Source organism: Eretmochelys imbricata, chromosome 2, assembly GCF_965152235.1.
Source record: "Eretmochelys imbricata isolate rEreImb1 chromosome 2, rEreImb1.hap1, whole genome shotgun sequence".
Lineage (NCBI taxonomy): Eukaryota > Metazoa > Chordata > Testudines > Cheloniidae > Eretmochelys > Eretmochelys imbricata.
Window position 1 is genome coordinate 397,677 of NC_135573.1, and position 22,003 is coordinate 419,679.

Genomic DNA, 22,003 nt, shown 5'->3' on the forward strand with positions numbered 1-22,003 from the left:
ATCTGTCCCCCCAAAATCCTCCCAGCCCTTGCACCCCACTTCCTGGGGAAGGTTTGGTAAAAATCCTCACCAATTTGCATAGGTGACCACAGACCCAAACCCTTGGATCTTAGAACAATGAAAAAAGCATTCAGTTCTTGAAAAGAAACATTTTAATAGAAGAAACAGTAAAAAGAATCACCTCTGTAAAATCAGGATGGTAAATACCTTACAGGGTAATTAGATTCAAAACATAGAGAATCCCTCTAGGCAAAACCTTAAGTTACAAAAAGACACACAGACAGGAATATTCATTCTATTCAGTACAACTTAATTTCTCAGCCATTTAAAGAAATCATAATCTAACGCATATCTTGCTAGATTACTTACTAAGTTCTAAGACTCCATTCCTGTTCTATCCCCAGCAAAAGCATCACACAAACAGGCACAGACCCTTTGTTTTTATCCCTCCTCTTAGGTTTTGAAAGTATCTTGTCTCCTCATTGGTCATTTTGGTCAGGTGCCAGTGAGGTTATCCTAGCTTCTTAACCCTTTACAGGTGAAAGGGTTTTTCCTCTGGCCAGGAGGGGTTTTAAAGGTGTTTATCCTTCCCTTTATATTTATGACAGGGGCATTGTCAAGGTCTTGGTGAATAGGAAGGCATTTGGTTTCCTGGATTCGCTGAGCTTCGCCAAACGTTGCAGCAGTTCGGCGTATCGGCAGGGGAGCGATGTTAGACAGGACAGGTAGCCATGGTATTGGAGTCAACTTCAGGGTTCCTGTGATGCACCACATCACTGTATTCAGCTGGGTGGCCACAAGTCGTGTGTGGCTGCATCTGCTGCTTACCGGTGCACAATATTCAAATACTGAATATACAAGTTGTCAGGGTTCCCTCCCCACTCTGAACTCTAGGGTACAGATGAAAACCCCCCAAAGTTTATTTTTACCAGCTTAGGTTAAAAACTTTCCCAAGGCACAAATTTCTCCTTGTCTTTGAACAGTATGCTGCCACCACCAAGTGATTTAGACAGAGACCAGGGAAAGGACCACTTGAAGTCCTGTTCCCCCAAAATATTCCCCCAAGCCCTACACCCCCTTTCCTGGGGAGGCTTGAGAATAAACAAGATGAGCACAAACCAGCCTTGGATTTTTAAGACCCAAAAAACCCAATCAGATTCTTAAAAAACCGAACATTATTAGAAGAACAAAAAAAGATAAGAGAACAACTCTGTAAGATCAGAATGGAAGATAATCTTACAGGCAGTCAGATTCAAAACATAGAGAATCCCTCTAGGCAAAACTTTAAGTTACAAAAAGACTGAAAAACAGGAATACACCTTGCCTCCAGCACAGCGAATTTCACAAGCCAAAACAAAGAAAACCTAATGCATTTTCTAGCGAGATTACTTACTAACTTTACAGGAGTTGGAGGGCTTGCATCCTTGATCTGTTCCCGGCAAAGATATCACACAGACAGACAAAAGCCTTTCCCCCCATCCAGATTTAAAAGTATCTTGTTCCCTCTTTGGTCATTTTGGGTCAGGTGCCAGCCAGGTTACCAGAGCTTCTTAACCCTTTTCAGGTAAAAAATAAAAGGAGGGATTTTATAGCACTGTATACAGAAAGGTGGTTACCCTTCCTTTATATTTATGACATAAGTGCTATTACAGATGTTCGCAGCACTGATGTTGGTGCACCCCAGGTTGCAACTGAACTATGTTGGCTCTCGTTTTGATCTTTGCAGCTACCTTCTCAAGATGATCATGGAAGGAGAGGGTGCGGTCGAGTTTCACTCCAAGATATGTTGGAGTATAATCGTGTTGCACATTTTTACCCCAGAAAGCTACTTTCAGTGTGCTTTTGGCATTCCTATTATCAAGATAAAATGCGCTTACTATTGTTTTTCCAGGGTTTGGTTTTGTCATGGAGTGTGAGGGAGTCAAAGCCCTGCACCCCCCACATCCTGCAATTCACCATGACTCTCAGCCAGCCAGTAAAACAGAAGGTTTATTAGATGACAGGAACACTCTCTAAACAGAGCTTGTAGGTACAGAAAACAGGACCCCCCAGTCACATATGGGGCAACTTCCACACTTTCCCTTGGATGCTTGACCTCTTCCCACCTGCCCCCGGCCCTGCCCCCACTCCATCCCTTCCATGCGGCTCTGCCCCAGCCTAGCGTCTTCCCACCCCTGCCCTGCCCCCATTCCAACTCTTTCCCCAAAGTCCCCACTGCAACTCCGCCCCCTCCCTGCCCCTATTCCAACTCCTTCCCCAAATTCTCGCCCTATCCTCTTCTCTTCCCTGCCTCCTCCCCGAGCGCACCATGTTCCCACTCCTCCCCCTCCCTCCCAGCACGCCGCCAAACAGCTGTTTGGTGGTGGCCAGGGGGAAGCGCTGGGAGGTAGGCGGAGGAGCGGGGACATGGTGCGCTTAGGCGGGGAAAAGGAGGAGGAGGTGGGGCAGGGGGTGAGGGGAGCTTAGCGGCCAATGGGTGCAGAGCACCCACTAATTTTTCCCCGTGGGTGCTCCAGCCCCAGAGCACCCACAGAATCAGCGCCTGTGCTCATCCAGGTCCCTCCTGGTTCTGGGCATGTTGCCGTCTCCCCAGCCAGCTCCAAACTAAAACCCCTTCCTGCTGCCTCACCCAGCCACACCTCCAAGCCCTCTTCCAGCCTTTGTCCTGTTTCCCGGGCAGAAGGTGTCATCTGGTCCCAGTCCCCTCCTGGGCTCAGGTTATGAAGGCCAGTCACCATCATTTACGTGCTGGCCATCAAGTATCATCCGTCAGTGAAGTCACCCGCTTACTTGCCATCACCATCTAGTACTGGTGCAGTACCCCAGGGAAATGGAGGCATGCCCCATGTTAGCAGAAGACAGTAAACAAGTAAAACTCCCATGCAACATTACCAGGTTAATACTCCCTACTTTGTCACAGGTTTGAGCCTCCATTTCCGGAAATATTGTTCCATATTTTGAAGGTCCTCACTTAATACACTGTGACAGACTAGGGACCAACTGGCTAAGAGGCAGTTCTTCAGAAAAGGACCTGGGGATTACAGTGGATGAGAAACTGGATATGAGTCAACAATGTGCCCTTGTTGCCAAGAAGGCTAACGGCATATTGGGCTGCATTAGTAGGAGCGTTGCCAGCAGATCGAGGGAAGTGATTCTTCCCCTCTATTTGGCATTGGTGAGGCCACATCTGGAGATTTGCATCCAGTTTTGGGGCCCCCGCTACGGAAAGGATGTGGAAAAATTGGAGAGAGTCCAGTGGAGGGCAACAAAAATGATTAGGGGGCTGGGGCACATGACTTATGAGGAGAAGCTGAGGGAACTGGGCTTATTTAGTCTGCAGAAGAGAAGAATATGGGGGGATTTGATAGCTGCTTTCAACTACCTGAAGGGGGGTTCCAAAGAGGATGGATCTAGACTGTTCTCAGTGGTAGCTGATGACAGAACAAGGAGTAATGGTCTCAAGTTGCAGTGGGAGAGGTTTCGGTTGGATATTAGGAAAAACTTTTTCACTAGGAGGGTGGTGAAACACTGGAATGTGTAACCTAGGGAGGTGGTGGAATCTCCTTCCTTAGAAGTTTTTAAAGTCAGGCTTGACAAAGCCCTGACTGGGATGATTTAGTTGGGGATTGGTCCTGCTTTGAGCAGGGGGTTGGACTAGATGACCTCCTGAGGTCCCTTCCAGCCCTAATCTTCTATCGTTCTATAACCTGTCCATGATTTTTACTAAAAATACCCATGACTAAATTATAGCATTACCTATTAATTTCTCTTGTGCCCCTCCCATCTTCACACACTGATCAACTGCCTTTCGTTTAGTTATGTTCCAATGTCTCCCTCCTGGTAGTCAGTCCTCCTAACTTCACTCCCAAATCCCTTTTCCCTTCAGAAAATAGCAATTTGGTAAAGTCAACCCTTCTGATATTAGTGGGGTGGGAGCCTGCTTCTCAGGCAATGAAGGTGGATCGTGTTCCATAGCTGCTTTACATAGGCATTATAAACCTATACCTAAGGCCCCAGATTCTGAAATCATTTGAAGCCAGAACGTCCACTTCCATTTTAAAAAAAAAGTTAAGTTTGAAAATATGACTCAAGTGTAACCAATGCAGTAATGTTTGTCTGAGACTGCAGAGAGCCTCCAGCAGAAGGAAGACATGGCTGGCCCCACATCTACAACCAGAGGCAACTAGGCCCCTGCTGCGCTGAAGAGGACCCTGTCACTCTTTTGGCTCTAATGGAAAGGGGACGGAGGCAAGGGAAAAGGAAAAACTTCTTAGCTTGCCCAGGAGGCCCTGGGAGGAGTGGCCTTCCACTATGAGGAGCCCCTCTTAAGGGTGCTTGAAAGTACCAGGGAAATGGGACTCAGCTGCAGGGGAGACTCAGCTGCTGGCTCTGATGAACCTGAGTGGCCAAGAAAGGAAAGAGACAGAGGCACTGCACATCTCCTAGTGGCCTCTTTCTTTTACTGTGTGCAGAATGAATGACTGAGCACTCAAATTTAACAAACATGATGAAGGGGATGGGGAAGAGAGGGATAAGGAAAATTGAGAATGGTGGAGAGAAAGTGTTTAAACTCAGAAAAGAGCGACTGTCCAGCCAATGTGAGAGGAGAGATTGAGACAAACATTTTCTAGGCCAATATTGCAAATAAGAGGAAGAGCAAGATAGATGTTTTTTCAAATTATCCGGTATCATAAAGTTGTGTCATCAAAAAGTTATGAGGAAAACTGTTCTTGACTATGGGAAAAAAGAGTGACAGAGCATCATGCTGTGGAACAACCTGCTAGCAGCTCAGGAATGGATAGGAATGGTAAATGGGCAAAAGTTGAAACCTCAGATGAAGTGTGGGAGTCTATTGTGGGTGGGTTGCATCCACTCCTGACAGAGACCTGAGCAGTCTGTCTCTTCCTTGACCTTTGGCAACACAAGTGTAGTTTGTCATGCTAATTAAGTCTCATTGAAATGAATGTAGGATCTGGAATGAATGAAGAGGCAGGAAGGAGAATGAATGAAAGGAGCAGATGTAATGAGGGAGAGGATAGAGGAAGAAGGAAATGTGTGGGATGGGAGAGGGTGGGAGAGGCTGTGCTATGAGCTTGGGCAGCCATTTGTTCAACACACAAGAAGAAAAAAAAAAGAGGGAACATTAGTTGGTATCTCTACATGAGGGCCTTTTCTGACACCACATGAAAAGAGAACTCAGGGTACGTGCTGCAGCCACCCCATCATAGTTTGAGTGGGGAAGATGCATACATAGCATTTCCTGCCCACATGATAGGGGCTGAGACCTCCTTCCCTCTGGACAGAACCCAGCTTGTATGACAATAGAGTGATGTTCTAGAAAGGAGGAGAGACCACAGCTTGCACAAAGGGGAGCAATGGTAGACCACCCTCTAGCTCAGCAGGTTGCTTTTATATATATGACTATGAGAGAATGAACTGTCACAAGGGTGAAAAAAACCCAAACGCCAAGAATCTGTAGGTAGTGGACTACCTAAGAAAATTAGAACTAGGGTGTGATCCAGCTGGCTTTAATCAATCACAAATCCTCTCGGAAGCTGCTGGGAGTGGGAGGGATCTAGGATTTACATTAATTAGCCCCATCTCATTCTGAGGTTGGGGGAACAATTCCGAGAGGGGAGTTTTAAAGACCACACCAGATCAGTGTCTGAGGAGCAGTAAGACGTAGGAAAAGAAGGTACTGAGTTTGGATACAGGCTGGGCTCTGCCTCCCTATAAAGACTTTGGACTTTCTAGAGAATAAAAAGGCTTTGGGTACACAAAGAGACAACTTACAAGGAAATAGGACTGAAAGTAAATGGGTGTAGATAAAATAAATACTGGTAAACCTTCTTTAAAGAATTCTTACATTCTCTGGCTTCCTCCCCCCACAAGTGCTCCATATCTAAGGTTGTCAGGTCATCCAGATGACAGTGGCCCTGGCCATTACAACCCTAAGCAGGGATGGGATGATGGTGTGGAGGAGTAGGGTTGTGGCACAGAAGAGACCCCATGTGAGTGTGTTTAGGTCTGCAAATTGCTTTAATCAGGTCCTGCTGGTACCCACTTCTGCAGAGGGAGATGGAGCTTTATAGGTTGTCCTTTATGCAGAGTGGGTGGAGATGTGCAGAGCACTGATGACAGCAGATTGCTATATGTGACTGTCAGACACTATTTTCCTCATGTTCATTGTTTTTATTTGTGTAGGGGGCTTTTGGCAGGACCCCTCTTTATCGTGCTGCTTTTGGTGGTCACATGGCCGCCGTGGAGACACTTCTTCAATATGGAGCAGACCCCAGACTTTATGCTGATGATGGCAACACGCCTGAACAAGTAGGGGCAATTTGTTCTATTTCCCTTCGCCTTACAATAACATTGTTTCTTTTTGGCTTTTGGTCTCTTATGTTGTCTCATTTGTTGCTCTCTGAATGAGCCTCACAAACAGGGGTGGATATTGACTGACCATGCCGGGGGAGCAGTGGCAATGAGTCTACCCAGAGTGCTATAAACTGTTGGAAGTAAACCTGAAAACAGAGGTGAAAGTATATCCGTTTTTCTCTGAATTTACCTCCACTGATCTCAGGTGTTACTTGTAACAAGAACAGGTAAAGCATTTTCAGCCAGGCATGTGGCTTTGAGTTGAGTTGTGTCCAGTTAGTTTCAGTTTAACTGCTGTTTAATTTCTTTGAGTGATCGTGCACACAGATTCCATTCTTGGTGCACATGTGCCCTGTGCACATGCAATCATATTCTTTTGAATAGCTGTGTCCCCCGGGAATTCCTCTGCATCCTGGGAGCCCCTGCAACCACTGTAGCCGAGGGTATAAGGAGCAGGGCAGCCTGAACGGCCTTTCAGTTCCTTCTGACCACCTATGGCTTTAACATGGAGCCCTGCGATCTCAGTGACCTCCAATCTGCAAGAGATTATTTAGCTATTGTTTTCTGATTCACTATTTACAGTTCATTAGTTAGCATACCTGTCCTCTATTTAAAAAAAAAAAAACCCCTGTGGAAACAGTGTGTTGATAAGATTTCTGCTCCCCTCCCCCCCATGCCAGCCTCTGTACATGGTTAGACACCCCCCGCCACACACACACACACACATAAGATCAAAATGCCTAAAGGCAAGGCTCCAGAATTCAAGATCTCTTTACCGGGGACTCAGCAAAACCCATGATTGATGCTCAGCATCTCCTGTGCTTAGGCGAAGACCATATGCCTGAGCACTACTTAATGTAAGATTTTTTCAAAGTACACACTTTAATTCAGAGAGGGCAGACTGAAGTTACATCTTCTGGGAGGCTTTGATGCAAGCATTGTCTGATCCAGGCAAGCGGGCCAAGAAACCTCCCCGTTTGTCTCAGTCCATTAGTGCTCCTGTGAGCTGTAATATTATCCCAGACACCACAGATGTTCACAAGCCCTATTCCTCTTCTGCTTTTACTTCAACACAACACAGAGGCCCGAAGAAATCCAGCACCAAAGGAGATGTAGATCTCCCTTACCCACTGGGAGACGGAGTTCCTATCCTAAGCCTGAAATCATCCCAGACAGGGCTTTGTCAAGGGCTTTGTTAAAAACCTCTAAGGATGGAGATTCCACCACCACCCTCGGTAACCCATTCCAGAGCGTCACTACCTTCCCAGTGAAATATTTTTTCGTAATATCCAACCTAGACCTCTCCCACTGCAACTTGAGACCATTACTCCTCGTTCTGTCATCTGCCACCACTGATAACAGCCTAGTTCCATGCTCTATCGAACCTCCCCTTTAGGTTGCATGTTAGGAAAAACTTTTTCGCTAGGAGGGTGGTGAAGCACTGGAATGTGTTACCTAAGGAGGTAGTGGAATCTCCTTCCTTAGAGGTTTTCAAGGTCAAAAGCCCAGGCTGGGATGATTTAGTTGGGGATTGGCCCTGCTTTGAGCAGGGGGTTGGAGTAGATGACCTCTTAAGGTCCCTTCCAACCCTGATATTCTATGCTCCTTTAGTATCTCAATCCTCCAGTGGTCCTACTGATTGTTTAGCAGGCTTCCTGCTTCTGATATACTTACAAAAAATTTTGCTATGACTTTTTGAGTCTTTGGGTAGCTGTTCTTCAAATTTTTTTTTTGGCCTTCCTAATCATGTTTTTACACTTAATTTGCCAGAGTTTAGGCTCCTTTCTATTTTCCTCACAAGGATTTAACTTCCAGTTTTTAAAGGATGCCTTTTTGTGTCTCAGTGTTTTTTTTTAATTTGTTGTTAAGCCCTGGTTGCACTTTTTTGGTTCTCTTACTATGTTTTTTAATTTGGGGTATACATTTAAGTTGAGCCTCTATTATGACGTCTTTAAAAAGCTTCCATGCAGCTTGCAGGGATTTCACTTTTGGCACTGTACCTCTTAATTTCTGTTTAACTAACTTCCTCATTTTTGTGTGGTCCCGACTATGCCTTGGTTCAGGAGTCTAGGTCAGATTAAAAACTTTGGTAGAGCAGTCCTCCAGGTGATATTCCTCTTACCTATCTCTTAAGAAGGATACTGCTTGCTAGTGATGAAGAGAGGAATCTGTACAGACAAACACTTGAAAAAGAAAGTAGTTATTTACCCTACAGCACCCATAGTTCTTTAGGTGTATTGTCCTCACAGATTCCAAGATCTGAGAATGCTAAAGGAGTTGACGGATGTGATTGCAGAGCCATTGGCCATTATCTTTGAAAATTCATGGCGATCGGGGGAAGTCCCGGACAACTGGAAAAAGGCTAATGTAGTGCCCATCTTTAAAAAAGGGAAGAAGGAGGATCCTGGGAACTACAGGCCAGTCAACCTCACCTCAGTCCCTGGAAAAATCATGGAGCAGGTCCTCAAGGAATCAATTCTGAAGCACTTCGAGGAGAGGAAAGTGATCAGGAACAGTCAGGATGGATTCACCAAGGGCAAGTCGTGCCTGACGAATCTAATTGCCTTCTATGACGAGATAACTGGCTCTGTGGATGAGGGGAAAGCAGTGGACGTGTTGTTCCCTGACTTTAGCAAAGCTTTTGACACGGTCTCCCACAGTATTCTTGCCAGTAAGTTAAAGAATTATGGGCTGGATGAATGGACGATAAGGTGGATAGAAAGCTGGCTAGATTGTCGGGCTCAACGGGTAGTGATCAATGGCTCCATGTCTAGTTGGCAGCCGGTATCAAGTGGAGTGCCCCAAGGGTTGGTCCTCGGGCCGCTTTTGTTGAATATCTTCATAAATGATCTGGAGGATGGTGTGGATTGCATCCTCAGCAAGTTTGCAGATGACACTAAACTGGGAGGAGAGGTAGATACGCTGGAGGGTAGGGATAGGATAAAGAGGGCCCTAGACAAATGAGAGGATTGGGCCAAAAGAAATCTGATGAGGTTCAACAAGGACAAGTGCAGCGTCCTGCACTTAGGACGGAAGAATCCCATGCACCGCTACAGACTAGGGACCGAATGGCTCGGCAGCAGTTCTGCAGAAAAGGACCTAGGGGTGACAGTGGACGAGAAGCTGGACATGAGTCAACAGTGTGCCATTGTTGCCAAGAAGGCCAATGGCATTTTGGGCTGCATAAGTAGGGGCATTGCCAGCAGATCGAGGGATGTGATCGTTCCCCTCTATTCGACATTGGTGAGGTCTCATCTGGAGTAGTGTGTCCAGTTTTGGGCCCCACACTACAAGAAGGATGTGGAAAAATTGGAAAGAGTCCAGCGGAGGGCAACAAAAATCATTAGGGGACTGGAACACATGAGTTATGAGGAGAGGCTGAGGGAACTGGGATTGTTTAGTCTGCGGAAGAGAAGAATGAGGAGGGATTTGATAGCTGCTTTCAACTACCTGAAAGGGGGTTCCAAAGAGGATGGCTCTAGACTGTTCTCAGTGGTAGTAGATGTTAGAACAAGGAGTAATGGTCTCAAGTTGCAGTGGGGGGGGGTTAGGTTGGATATTAGGAAAAACCTTTTCACTAGGAGGGTGGTGAAACACTGGAATGCGTTACCTATGGAGGTGGTGGAATCTCCTTCCTTAGAAGTTTTTAAGGTCAGGCTTGACAAAGCCCTGGCTGGGATAATTTAGCTGGGGATTGGTCCTGCTTTGATGACCTTCTGAGGTCCCTTCCAACCCTAATATTCTATGATTCTATGATTCCATGTTCTGCTGTCTGTCTTTGCTAAAAGAAGATACATAACATTTATAGATACAAAAGCTTAGGGACATTTACTGTACTCATTAATTACCCTAGGGTAATTACCCTAGGGATCCTTATTGGCAAGGGAATGAAGAGGTGGTTGAGGCCATCCTGCCCCTTATAACCTCAGCTGTTGGGGGTTGCAACAATGCCCAGGGTACAGGCATGGCCCTGACAGACACTGCTGTTCAAAAGAATCCGATCTTACATGCATGGGGCACATGAGCACCAAAATTGGAATCCCATGCAGACAATACATCTTGAGCTACAGTTAATGTAGGGTAAGTAACCGTTCTTTATGTGAGCAAAGGATGGTTGATAGGCACTCATATATGGCAGTGATGCAGACTGTTTAACTACAAGAGTGAGATAAATCATCCTATCAGGTTCATTCATGCAAAGAGTAAAATAGTGTCAACAGGACAGTCCCTCAAGTTAAGAGTGATTATTTGGATTAAGGAAACTACACAGGGTTAGCAGTGCCTATGATGTTAGTGGTGCAGATTGCCCTTTCTTTGGTCCCACTTATCTTAGATGAAGGGTTATGTTCCCAGCCTTAGTACCCATTGTTGGTGCTGCTGAGATTGGAGTTTGGAGAGTGGGTCGCAGCCATTAATTTTATGTATTTACAGCCACAGTGGTGTTTGTGTTTGTTTCCAATAAGATTGCTTCTTTGGATAGCTTGGTTGCCATTCTGCAGTCCTGGGACATCAGCCTGACTGAGTCGATGCTACAGAAGATGGAGGCAGAACAGCAAAGAAGAGCCTTGCTGGAAAAGAAGCAGAAAGAAGCTGAGACTCACCGGTGAGAGCTGCACCCCAGCCCTAGCCAGGAAAGGGAAGATAGTTAAATACAGCAGTCACAAACACTGTTACACTGAAAGTGTTTTTTACCTTTTGAATGGGTTACAGTTTGAGAACTCGGACTTTATGAGACAAAAGGCAAAAGAAGCTAAGAAAGAGGCAGAATAGTAAGTTAAGAAGGGGTAAAAGAAGGAACCTCAAGTTTATGTCCCAGGTGTTGCCCAAGAGTTTGTCCCATTGCAGGGGGTGATGTCATTTGGTTCCTTTTCCTCACTTCGTCTGATCAGGACATCTTTTAGAATCAGGGAAGGGGGTCCAGAAACTGCAATGCTGCTGTGCCCCTCCCCACTGTGAAGGACTCAGAAACTGAACTGTGTTGTTCTTTCCCATAGAATGAACGAGGAGGTGGAGCAGCTGTCTAAAGTGCAGGAGAGATGTAACAAGGAGGTCAGGCCAGCTCTTTTTAGAAACTATTAAACAGCCCCCAGGTATCATTTTTTCCCCATTTCCAGCCCTTCCCTGTGGTGGCCATACTTCTTCTTATTCTTCAGTGCCCAACTTTCCTGGTCAGCTGATCCCTGATGGGATTGAGCTGGAATTGGTGTGCATTTAGATGCTGATCTCTGGACTTAGATGTCAGCCCTTCTAGTCTTAAAGAGAGGGGCAGCACTTGCTAATTGGTATCATTTGTGCAAGAATGGTTTGTACCTGCATGGAGAAAACGCAATTCCATCTGCTCTGTCTCCAGGAGAGAGTTGATGGGATATGTTCTGTACTCCTCACGGTGCATGCCTGGGACAGATATTCATGCTGCTCAGTTGCACTTGCATAGAGACTGCCAGCCAGCCTGCCCTAGCTATTGGTCAGTCCACTTTGACCTTTTTATACAGCCAGCCAACTGGTCCCAACATCTGATCCAGATTTACTGTCCCTCCTGAGAACAGTAGGGTAGAATTTATCCGCTGTGTGTGACAGGAATGTTGCAGCCCCATCTAGAGCATAGGGACAAAGAATTTAAGCCTTGCAGGTGTGACAAAGGATTCTGTTTTCCTCCCCACCTAAGACAAAGTTGTGTTGGGGGCCACCTTAATCTTTCCCATCTGTTTCCTCCTTTTTCCTCCCATGCAGCTGCAGCAGGCCTACTGTGAACTGAACAGGAGAATCACAGAGCATGACAAGTGTCAGAGAAAGCAGATGGTCAATGCAGAGCTGACCCTGCAGGTGAGGCTCCCAGGCCCTTCTGCCCCTTTAGGCCTGTCAAGAAGGGACTCCACAGAGGTTCCAAGCTGCCTTTGCTCCATTGGACCTGAGGGGCAGCTTGGGGCTCTCTGCCACATCCTTTCAGAATATTTGGGGTAGGAGGTCTGCACAGTGTGCACCCAACATTGGGGCTCCTAGATTATTAGGCCAGAAGGGACCGTTGCAATCATCTAGTCTGACCTGCTTAACACAGGCCATAGGACATCCCTGAATGAATTCCTATTTACACTAGAGCGTCTCTTTTAGAAAATATCCAAACTTTGTTAGAACATCCAGTGATAGAGATATCACAGTTCCAGGGTTAACTGCACCTCTGCCTTTGTCTGCTCAAAGGCACCCCTTTAAGACTCAGGCCTCCAGCCACCACCTCTCCATGGGCAGGGACCCATGTCCCTCTCCCTCCAGACTAGGTATTTAGGCTTGTAGTCCCTCTTCCGATTCACTATGCTTATCCCAGCAGGTCTGACTTTATTGCCTGCAGTTCTACTCTTTCCCAGTGGCTATGATGGTTGTTTCACAGAGCACAATATATATATATATATTCTGTAATGCTTTTTTCCTAAATATAATTTTAAAAAAATCATCTACGTGTGTGTTAAGCTTACTGGGTGACACCCATCATCCACGTGGAGACCCTGGTAGGGCAAGGTTTTTCCCTCTCAGTTACAGTCTAATGTTAATTTGAGGATCAAATAAGGGCCACTCAATCAGTTCAGGCTGAGCCTTTGTCATCTGGGTCTCTTGAACCTGGTCTGAATCAGTATGTGAAATGCCCCCCAAGAGCTGGTAATTATCTGGAGTTGTTTACCTGTCCTGGGATCTGCAGGATTCACCCCACACACACACACACACACTTATTGTAGTTGCTGGAGTTAGCTCTATAACCCTCCCCCATGGAGCTAGAATACAATTCTTATCTGACGAGATACATAACATTTATAGATACGAAAGCTTATGGACATTTACTGTACTCATTATCAAGCTGTCCTGCGGTGGCTCAAGAGCATGAGTACCAACCTCAGGGCAGACTGTTTTTTTGTTTTGTTTTTTTTAAAAACCGGCACAAACCCCAAACTGGTTGAGAGCTCTATACTTAGATTTCACCAACCAGTTATCAAGTGTATACTCCTTAGGCACTGTAACAGCCTTAACATGGAGTCACAGACAGTCGGTACTCCCTGTCTCGCCACCTAGGGAAGCTTGCCCTTGTGATAGATGGCCCTTACACCACGAATCACAGCAATATTCAGGTTACGCCCAGTCCTGAATTGCATGTTAGAGCTCACACTGAAGACAATGCTTGTAGCCAATCCTATACTAAACTATCTAAAGATTTACTAAATAGGAAAAGGTAACGATATTTTTTTGACAAGGTTAAAGCAGATAATAACTTACAATCTTAACTTTTAAAAAGTAATAGAAGCGTCTATAATAAGCAAGGTCTGTATGTCCTTTAGGGCTAACCCAGGATAAGCACTGGGAATCTTTTGTTTATTCTATTAATCCTTGTTCCCCCCAGAATCCAAGCAGTATAAAGATACAGTTCCTGCTTGTTCAGGGGTTTTATTCACTTCCTCACTTCTGCTTTGATCTGCCAACTCAGCTGATGGAAGCAATTCACTTGCAAGACTCATCTTCCCGGGGGTGGGAAGAGTAAACAACAGCCTTTCTTTTGTCCTCTTTAATCTTAGTTGAAGGCTGCTATCTAATCCATCCTCACTCTTCTCCTCTGCAGACTAAATAAGCCCAGTTCCCACAGCCTCTCCTCATAAATCATGTGCCCCAGCCCCTAATCATTTTTGTTGCACTTCACTGGACTCTCTCCAATTTGTCCACATCCTTTCTGTAGTGGGGGCACCAAAACTGCATGCAATACTCCAGATGTGGCCTCACCAGTGCCGAATAGAGGGGAATAATCACTTCCCTCAATCTGCTGGCAATGCTCCTACTAATTCAGCCCAATATGCCGTTAGCCTTCTTAGCAATAAGGGCACACTGTTGACTCGTATCCAGCTTCTCGTCCACTGTAATCCTTTTCTGCAGAACTGCCGCTTAGCCAGTCAGTCCCCAGCCTGTAGCAGTGCATGGAATTCTTCTGTCCTAAGTGCAGGACTCTACACTTGTCCTTGTTGAACCTCATCAGATTTCTTTGGGCCCAATCCTCCAATTTGTCTAGGTCACTCTGGACCATACCCCTACCCTCCAGTGTATCTATTTCTCCCCCCAACTTAGTGTCATCTGCGAACTTGCTGAGTGTACAATCCATCCCATCATCCAAATCGTTAATGATGATGTTGAACAAAACCAGCCCCAGGACAGACCTCGTGGCACTCCACTTGATACCAGCTCCCAACTAGACATTGAGCCGTTGACCACTACCCACTGAGCCCGATGATCTAGCCAGCTTTCTATCCACCTTATAGTCCATTTAGCCAATCTATACTTTTTTTAACTTGCTGGTAAGAATATGGTGGGAGACCATATCGAAAACTTTGCTATAGTCAGGACATATCATGTCCACTGCTTTCCCCATATCCACAGAGCCAGTTATCTCATCATAGACGGCAATCAGGTTGGTCAGGCATGACTTGCCCTCGGTGAACCCATGTTAACTGTTCCTGATCACCTTCCTCTCCTCCAAGTGCTTCAAAATGAATTCCTTGAGGACATGCGCCGTGATTTTTCCAGGGACTGAGGTGAGGCTGACCAGTCTGTAGTTCCCTGGATTCTTCTTCTTCGCTTTTTAGATGATGGGTACTATATTTACCTTTTTCCATTTGTCCAGGACCTCCCCTGATTGCCACAAGTTTTCAAAGATAATGGCCAATGTCTCTGCAATCACATCAGCCAACTCCCTCAGCACCCTCAGCTGCATTGCATCCGGTCGCATGGACTTGTGCATATGCAGCTTTTCTAAATAGTCCTTAACCTGGTCTTTCACCACTGAGGGCTGCTCATCTCCTCCTCATACTGTGCTACCCAGTGCAGCAGTCTGGGAGCTGACCTTGTCTGTGAAGACTGAGGCAAAAAAAGCATTGAGTACTTCAGCTTTTTCCACATAGAATCATAGAATCATAGAATATCAGGGTTGGAAGGGACCCCTGAAGGTCATCTAGTCCAACCCCCTGCTCGAAGCAGGACCAATTCCCAGTTAAATCATCCCAGCCAGGGCTTTGTCAAGCCTGACCTTAAAAACCTCTAAGGAAGGAGATTCTACCACCTCCCTAGGTAACGCATTCCAGTGTTTCACCACCCTCTTAGTGAAAAAGTTTTTCCTAATATCCAATCTAAACCTCCCCCACTTGAGACCATTACTCCTCATTCTGTCATCTGCTACCATTGAGAACAGTCTAGAGCCATCCTCTTTGGAACCCCCTTTCAGGTAGTTGAAAGCAGCTATCAAATCACCCCTCATTCTTCTCTTCTGCAGGCTAAACAATCCCAGCTCCCTCAGCCTCTCCTCATAAGTCATGTGTTCTAGACCCCTAATCATTTTTGTTGCCCTTCGCTGGACTCTTTCCAATTTAACCACATCCTTCTTGTAGTGTGGGGCCCAAAACTGGACACAGTACTCCAGATGAGGCCTCACCAATGTCGAATAGAGGGGAATGATCACGTCCCTCGATCTGCTCGCTATGCCCCTACTTATACATCCCAAAATGCCATTGGCCTTCTTGGCAACAAGGGCACACTGCTGACTCATATCCAGCTTCTCGTCCACTGTCACCCCTAGGTCCTTTTCCGCAGAACTGCTGCCTAGCCATTCGGTCCTTAGTCTGTAGCGGTGCATTGGATTCTTCCATCCTAAGTGCAGGACCCTGCACTTATCCTTATTGAACCTCATCAGATTTCTTTTGGCCCAATCCTCCAATTTGTCTAGGTCCTTCTGTATCCTATCCCTCCCCTCCAGCGTATCTACCACTCCTCCCAGTTTAGTATCATCCGCAAATTTGCTGAGAGTGCAATCCACACCATCCTCCAGATCATTTATGAAGATATTGAACAAAACCGGCCCCAGGACTGACCCTTGGGGCACTCCACTTGATACCGGCTGCCAACTAGACATGGAGCCATTGATCACTACCCGTTGAGCCCGTTCTACCCACCTTATAGTGCATTCATCCAGCCCATACTTCCTTAACTTGCTGACAAGAATACTGTGGGAGACCGTGTCAAAAGCTTTGCTAAAGTCAAGAAACAATACATCCACTGCTTTCTCTTCATCCACAGAACCAGTAATCTCATCATAAAAGGCGATTAGATTAGTCAGGCATGACCTTCCCTTGGTGAATCCATGCTGGCTGTTCCTGATCACTTTCCTCTCATGCAAGTGCATCAGGATTGATTCTTTGAGGACCTGCTCCATGATTTTTCCAGGGACTGAGGTGAGGCTGACTGGCCTGTAGTTCCCAGGATCCTCCTTCTTCCCTTTTTTAAAGATTGGCACTACATTAGCCTTTTTCCAGTCATCCGGGACTTCCCCGGTTCGCCACGAGTTTTCAAAGATAATGGCCAATGGCTCTGCAATCACAGCTGCCAATTCCTTCAGCACTCTCGGCTGCAACTCGTCCGGCCCCATGGACTTGTGCACGTCCAGCTTTTCTAAATAGTCCCTAACCACCTCTATCTCCACAGAGGGCTGGCCATCTCTTCCCCATTTTGTGATGCCCAGCGCAGCAGTCTGGGAGCTGACCTTATTAGTGAAAACAGAGGCAAAAAAAGCATTGAGTACATTAGCTTTTTCCACATCCTCTGTCACTAGGTTCGCAAAAAGAAAAGGAGTACTTGTGGCACCTTAGAGACTAACCAATTTATTTGAGCATGAGCTTTCGTGAGCTACAGCTCACTTCATCGGATGCATACCGTGGAAACTGCAGCAGACTTTATATATACACAGAGAATATGAAACAATACCTCCTCCCACCCCACTGTCCTGCTGGTAATAGCTTATCTAAAGTGATCATCAGGTTAGGCCATTTCCAGCACAAATCCAGGTTTTCTCACCCTCCACCCCCCCCACACAAATTTACTCTCCTGCTGGTGATAGCCCATCCAAAGTGACAACTCTTTACACAATGTGCATGATAATCAAATTGGGCCATTTCCTGCACAAATCCAGGTTCTCTCACTCCCTCACCCCCCTCCAAAAACCCACCCCCATACACACACAAACTCACTCTCCTGCTGGTAATAGCTCATCCAAACTGACCACTCTCCAAGTTTAAATCCAAGTTAAACCAGAACATCGGCGGGGGGCGGGTAGGAAAAAACAAGAGGAAATAGGCTACCTTGCATAATGACTTAGCCACTCCCAGTCTCTATTTAAGCCTAAATTAATAGTATCCAATTTGCAAATGAGTTCCAATTCAGCAGTTTCTCGCTGGAGTCTGGATTTGAAGTTTTTTTGTTTTAAGATAGCGACCTTCATGTCTGTGATTGCGTGACCAGAGAGATTGAAGTGTTCTCCGACTGGTTTATGAATGTTATAATTCTTGACATCTGATTTGTGTCCATTTATTCTTTTACGTAGAGACTGTCCAGTTTGACCAATGTACATGGCAGAGGGGCATTGCTGGCACATGATGGCATATATCACATTGGTGGATGTGCAGGTGAACGAGCCTCTGATAGTGTGGCTGATGTTATTAGGCCCTGTGATGGTGTCCCCTGAATAGATATGTGGGCACAATTGGCAACGGGCTTTGTTGCAAGGATAAGTTCCTGGGTTAGTGGTTCTGTTGTGTGGTATGTGGTTGTTGGTGAGTATTTGCTTCAGGTTGCGGGGCTGTCTGTAGGCAAGGACTGGCCTGTCTCCCAAGATTTGTGAGAGTGTTGGGTCATCCTTTAGGATAGGTTGTAGATCCTTAATAATGCGTTGGAGGGGTTTTAGTTGGGGGCTGAAGTTGACGGCTAGTGGCGTTCTGTTATTTTCTTTGTTAGGCCTGTCCTGTAGTAGGTAACTTCTGGGAACTCTTCTGGCTCTATCAATCTGTTTCTTTACTTCCGCAGGTGGGTATTGTAGTTGTAAGAAAGCTTGACAGAGATCTTGTAGGTGTTTGTCTCTGTCTGAGGGGTTGGAGCAAATGCGGTTGTATCGCAGAGCTTGGCTGTAGACGATGGATTGTGTGGTGTGATCAGGGTGAAAGCTGGAGGTTGCCTCCCTCATTCAGTAAGGGGCCCACACTTTCCTTGGCTTTCTTCTTGTTGCCAACATACCTGAAAAAACCCTTCTTGTTACTCTTGACATCTCTCGCTAGCTGCAGCTCCAGGTGCGATTTGGCCCTCCTGATTTCATTCCTACATGCCCGAGCAATATTTTTATACTCTTCCCTGGTCATATGTCCAACCTTCCACTTCTTGTAAGCTTCTTTTTTATGTTTAAGATCTGCTAGGATTTCACCGTTAAGCCAAGCTGGTCGCCTGCCATATTTACTATTCTTTCGACTCATTGGGATGGTTTGTCCCTGTAACCTCAACAGGGATTCCTTGAAATACAGCCAGCTCTCCTGGACTCCTTTCCCCTTCAAGTTAGTCCCCCAGGGGATCCTGGCCATCCGTTCCCTGAGGGAGTCGAAGTCTGCTTTCCTGAAGTCCAGGGTCCGTATCCTGCTGCTTACCTTTCTTCCCTGCGTCAGGATCCTGAACTCAACCAACTCATGGTCACTGCCTCCCAGATTCCCATCCACTTTTGCTTCCCCCACTAATTCTACCCGGTTTGTGAGCAGCAGGTCAAGAAAAGCGCCCCCCCTAGTTGGCTCCTCTAGCACTTGCGCCAGGAAATTGTCCCCTACGCTTTCCAAAAACTTCCTGGATTGTCTATGCACCGCAGTATTGCTCTCCCAGCAGATATCAGGAAAATTAAAGTCACCCATGAGAATCAGGGCATGCGATCTAGTAGCTTCCGTGAGCTGCCGGAAGAAAGCCTCATCTACCTCATCCCCCTGGTCCGGTGGTCTATAGCAGACTCCCACCACTACATCACTCTTGTTGCACACACTTCTAAACTTAATCCAGAGACACTCAGGTTTTTCTACAGTTTCGTACCGGAGCTCTGAGCAGTCATACTGCTCCCTTACATACAGTGCTACTCCCCCACCTTTTCTGCCCTGCCTGTCCTTCCTGAACAGTTTATAACCATCCATGACAGTACTCCAGTCATGTGAGTTATCCCACCAAGTCTCTGTGATTCCAATCACATCATAGTTCCTTGACATCACCAGGACCTCCAGTTCTCCCTGCTTGTTTCCAAGGCTTTGTGCATTCGTATATAAGCACTTGAGATAACCTGTTGATCGCCCCTCATTCCCAGTATGAGGCAGGAGCCCTCCCCTCACAGACATTTCTGCCTGTGCTTCCTCCCGGTATCCCGCTTTCCCACTTACCTCAGGGCTTTGGTCTCCTTCCCCCAGTGAACCTAGTTTAAAGCCGTCCTCGCTAGGTTAGCCAGCCTGCTGGCAAAGATGCTCTTCCCTCTCTTTGTAAGATGGAGCCCGTCTCTGCCCAGCACTCCTCCTTCATGGAACACCATCCCATGGTCAAAGAATCCAAAGCCTTCTCTCCGACACCACCTGCGTAGCCATTTGTTGACTTCCACGATTCGACGGTCCCTACCCAGGCCTTTTCCTTCCACGGGGAGGATGGACGAGAACACCACTTGCGCCTCCAACTCCTTTATCCTTCTTCCCAGAGCCACGTAGTCCGCAGTGATCCGCTCAAGGTCATTCTTGGCAGTATCATTGGTGCCCACGTGGAGAAGCAGGAAGGGGTAGTGATCCGAGGGCTTGATGAGTCTCGGCAGTCTCTCCGTCACATTGCGAATCTTAGCCCCCGGCAAGCAGCAGACTTCTCGGTTTTCCCGGTCAGGGCGGCAGATAGATGACTCAGTCCCCCGGAGGAGAGAGTCCCCGACCACCACCACCCGCCTTCTCCTCTTGGGAGTGGTGGTCGTGGAACCCCCAACCTCAGGACATCGCATCTCATGCCTTCCAACCAGCGGAGTCTCCTTCTGCTTTCTCGCCCCAGACATATCATCTGGTCCACTCTCCGCAACAGTACCTGCGGAGAGAACATGAAAGCGGTTAGTTACCTGTGTCTGTGTTACTGGAACCCGGACATTCCGCTTACCTCTTCTGGAGGTCACATGTTGCCAAGCTTCTTCACTGGCCTCTTGGCTCCTCTGTGCAACCTGCTCTATATCTTTAGAGCTTTGTGCCCCTAGAAGCCTATCCTGAGTTTTGTCCAGAAAATCCTCAGTTTCTTGTATGCAACGCAGGGTCGTTATCTGTTGCTCCAGACCTTCAATCTTCTCTTCCAACATGGAGACCAGCTTGCACTTTGTACAGACAAAGTCGCTTCTGTCCTGTGGAAGAAAGACAAACATGGCACATCCAGTGCAGGTCACAACAGCTGAACCCCCCCCTTCCATATCACCTTCCTACTACGAGCTTCCTCAGAGCAGTTTGCAAGACGTAAGCCTCACTGGGCTCACTCCAGGCGAACTCCCAGGCAAACTCCTGCTGTGAGCTGCTCTGCTGTCCCCCGCTGCTCAGCTGGTTCGCCGCATCTGTCACTAGGTTGCCTCCCCCATTCAGTAAGGGTCCCACACTTTCCCTGACCACCTTGTTACTAACGTACCTGTAGAAACCCTTCTTGTTACCCTTCACATCCCTTGCTAGCTGCAACTCCAATTGTGCCTTGGCCTTCCTGATTACACCCCTGCATGCTCGAGCAATATTTTTATACTTCTCCCTAGTCATGTGTCCAAGTTTCCACTTCTTGTAAGCTTCCTTTTTGTGTTTAAGCTCACCGAAGATCTCTCTGTTAAGCCAAGATGGTCACCAGCCATATTTGCTATTCTTTCTGCACATTGGGATGATTTGTTCCTGCGCCCTCAATAAGGCTTCTTTAAAATACAGCCAGCTCTCCTGGACTCATTTCTTCCTCATATTAGCCTCCCAGGGGATCCTGCCCATCAGTTCCCTGAGGGAGTCAAAGTCTGCTTTTCTGAAGTTCAGGGTCCATATTCTGCTGCTCTCCTTTCTTCCCTGTGTCAGGATCCCGAACTCAACCATCTCATGGTCACTTCTGCGCAGGTTGCCACCCACTTTTACTTCCCCCTACCAATTCTTCCCTGTTTGTGAGCAGCAGGTCAAGAGGAGCATGGCCCCTAGTCGGTTCCTCCAGCACTTGCACCAGAAAGTTGTCCCCAACACTCTCCAAAAACTTCCTGGATTGTCTGTGCACTGCAGTATTGCTCTTCCAGCAGATGTCAGGGTGATTTGAAGTCCCCCATGAGAACCTGGGCCTGTGATCTGGAAACTTCCGTTACGTGTCCGAAGAAAGCTTTGTCTACCTCATCCTCTTGGTCTGGTGGTCTATAGCAGACGCCCACCATGACATCACCCTTTTTCCTCTTGCCTCTAAACTTAACCCAAAGACACTCAATAGGCTTTTCTCTAGTTTCATACTGGAGCTCTGAGCAATCATTCTACTCTCTTACATACAGTACAACTCCTCCACCTTTTCTCCCCCTCCTGTCCTTCCTGAACAGTTTATACCCATCCATGACAGTGCTCCAGTCATGTGAGTTACCCCACCAAGTCTCTGTTATTCCAATCACATGATAGTTCCTTGACTGGTCAACCACACTCCTCATTTGGAATCGGAAGCAGGCAATCAGGCAGCAGAAGAGACAGAAAAAAAAAGTCAAATACAGTACAGTACTGTATTAAACATAAACTACGAAAAAAATAGCGGGAAAGTTTAA

At 46.7% G+C, this 22,003-nt stretch overlaps 1 protein-coding gene across 1 annotated transcript in view; it reads left to right on the top strand.

The window, feature by feature from the left end:
* IQANK1 (IQ motif and ankyrin repeat containing 1) overlaps positions 1 to 22,003 on the top strand; it is an 88,692-nt gene that overhangs the window by 32,808 nt on the left and 33,881 nt on the right. Inside the window, exons 4-7 of the mRNA XM_077810331.1 lie at positions 6,205 to 6,330; positions 10,839 to 10,981; positions 11,364 to 11,424; positions 12,106 to 12,198. Of these exons, the coding sequence (XP_077666457.1) occupies positions 6,205 to 6,330; positions 10,839 to 10,981; positions 11,364 to 11,424; positions 12,106 to 12,198 (423 nt within the window). The remainder of the gene's footprint in view (positions 1 to 6,204; positions 6,331 to 10,838; positions 10,982 to 11,363; positions 11,425 to 12,105; positions 12,199 to 22,003) is intronic.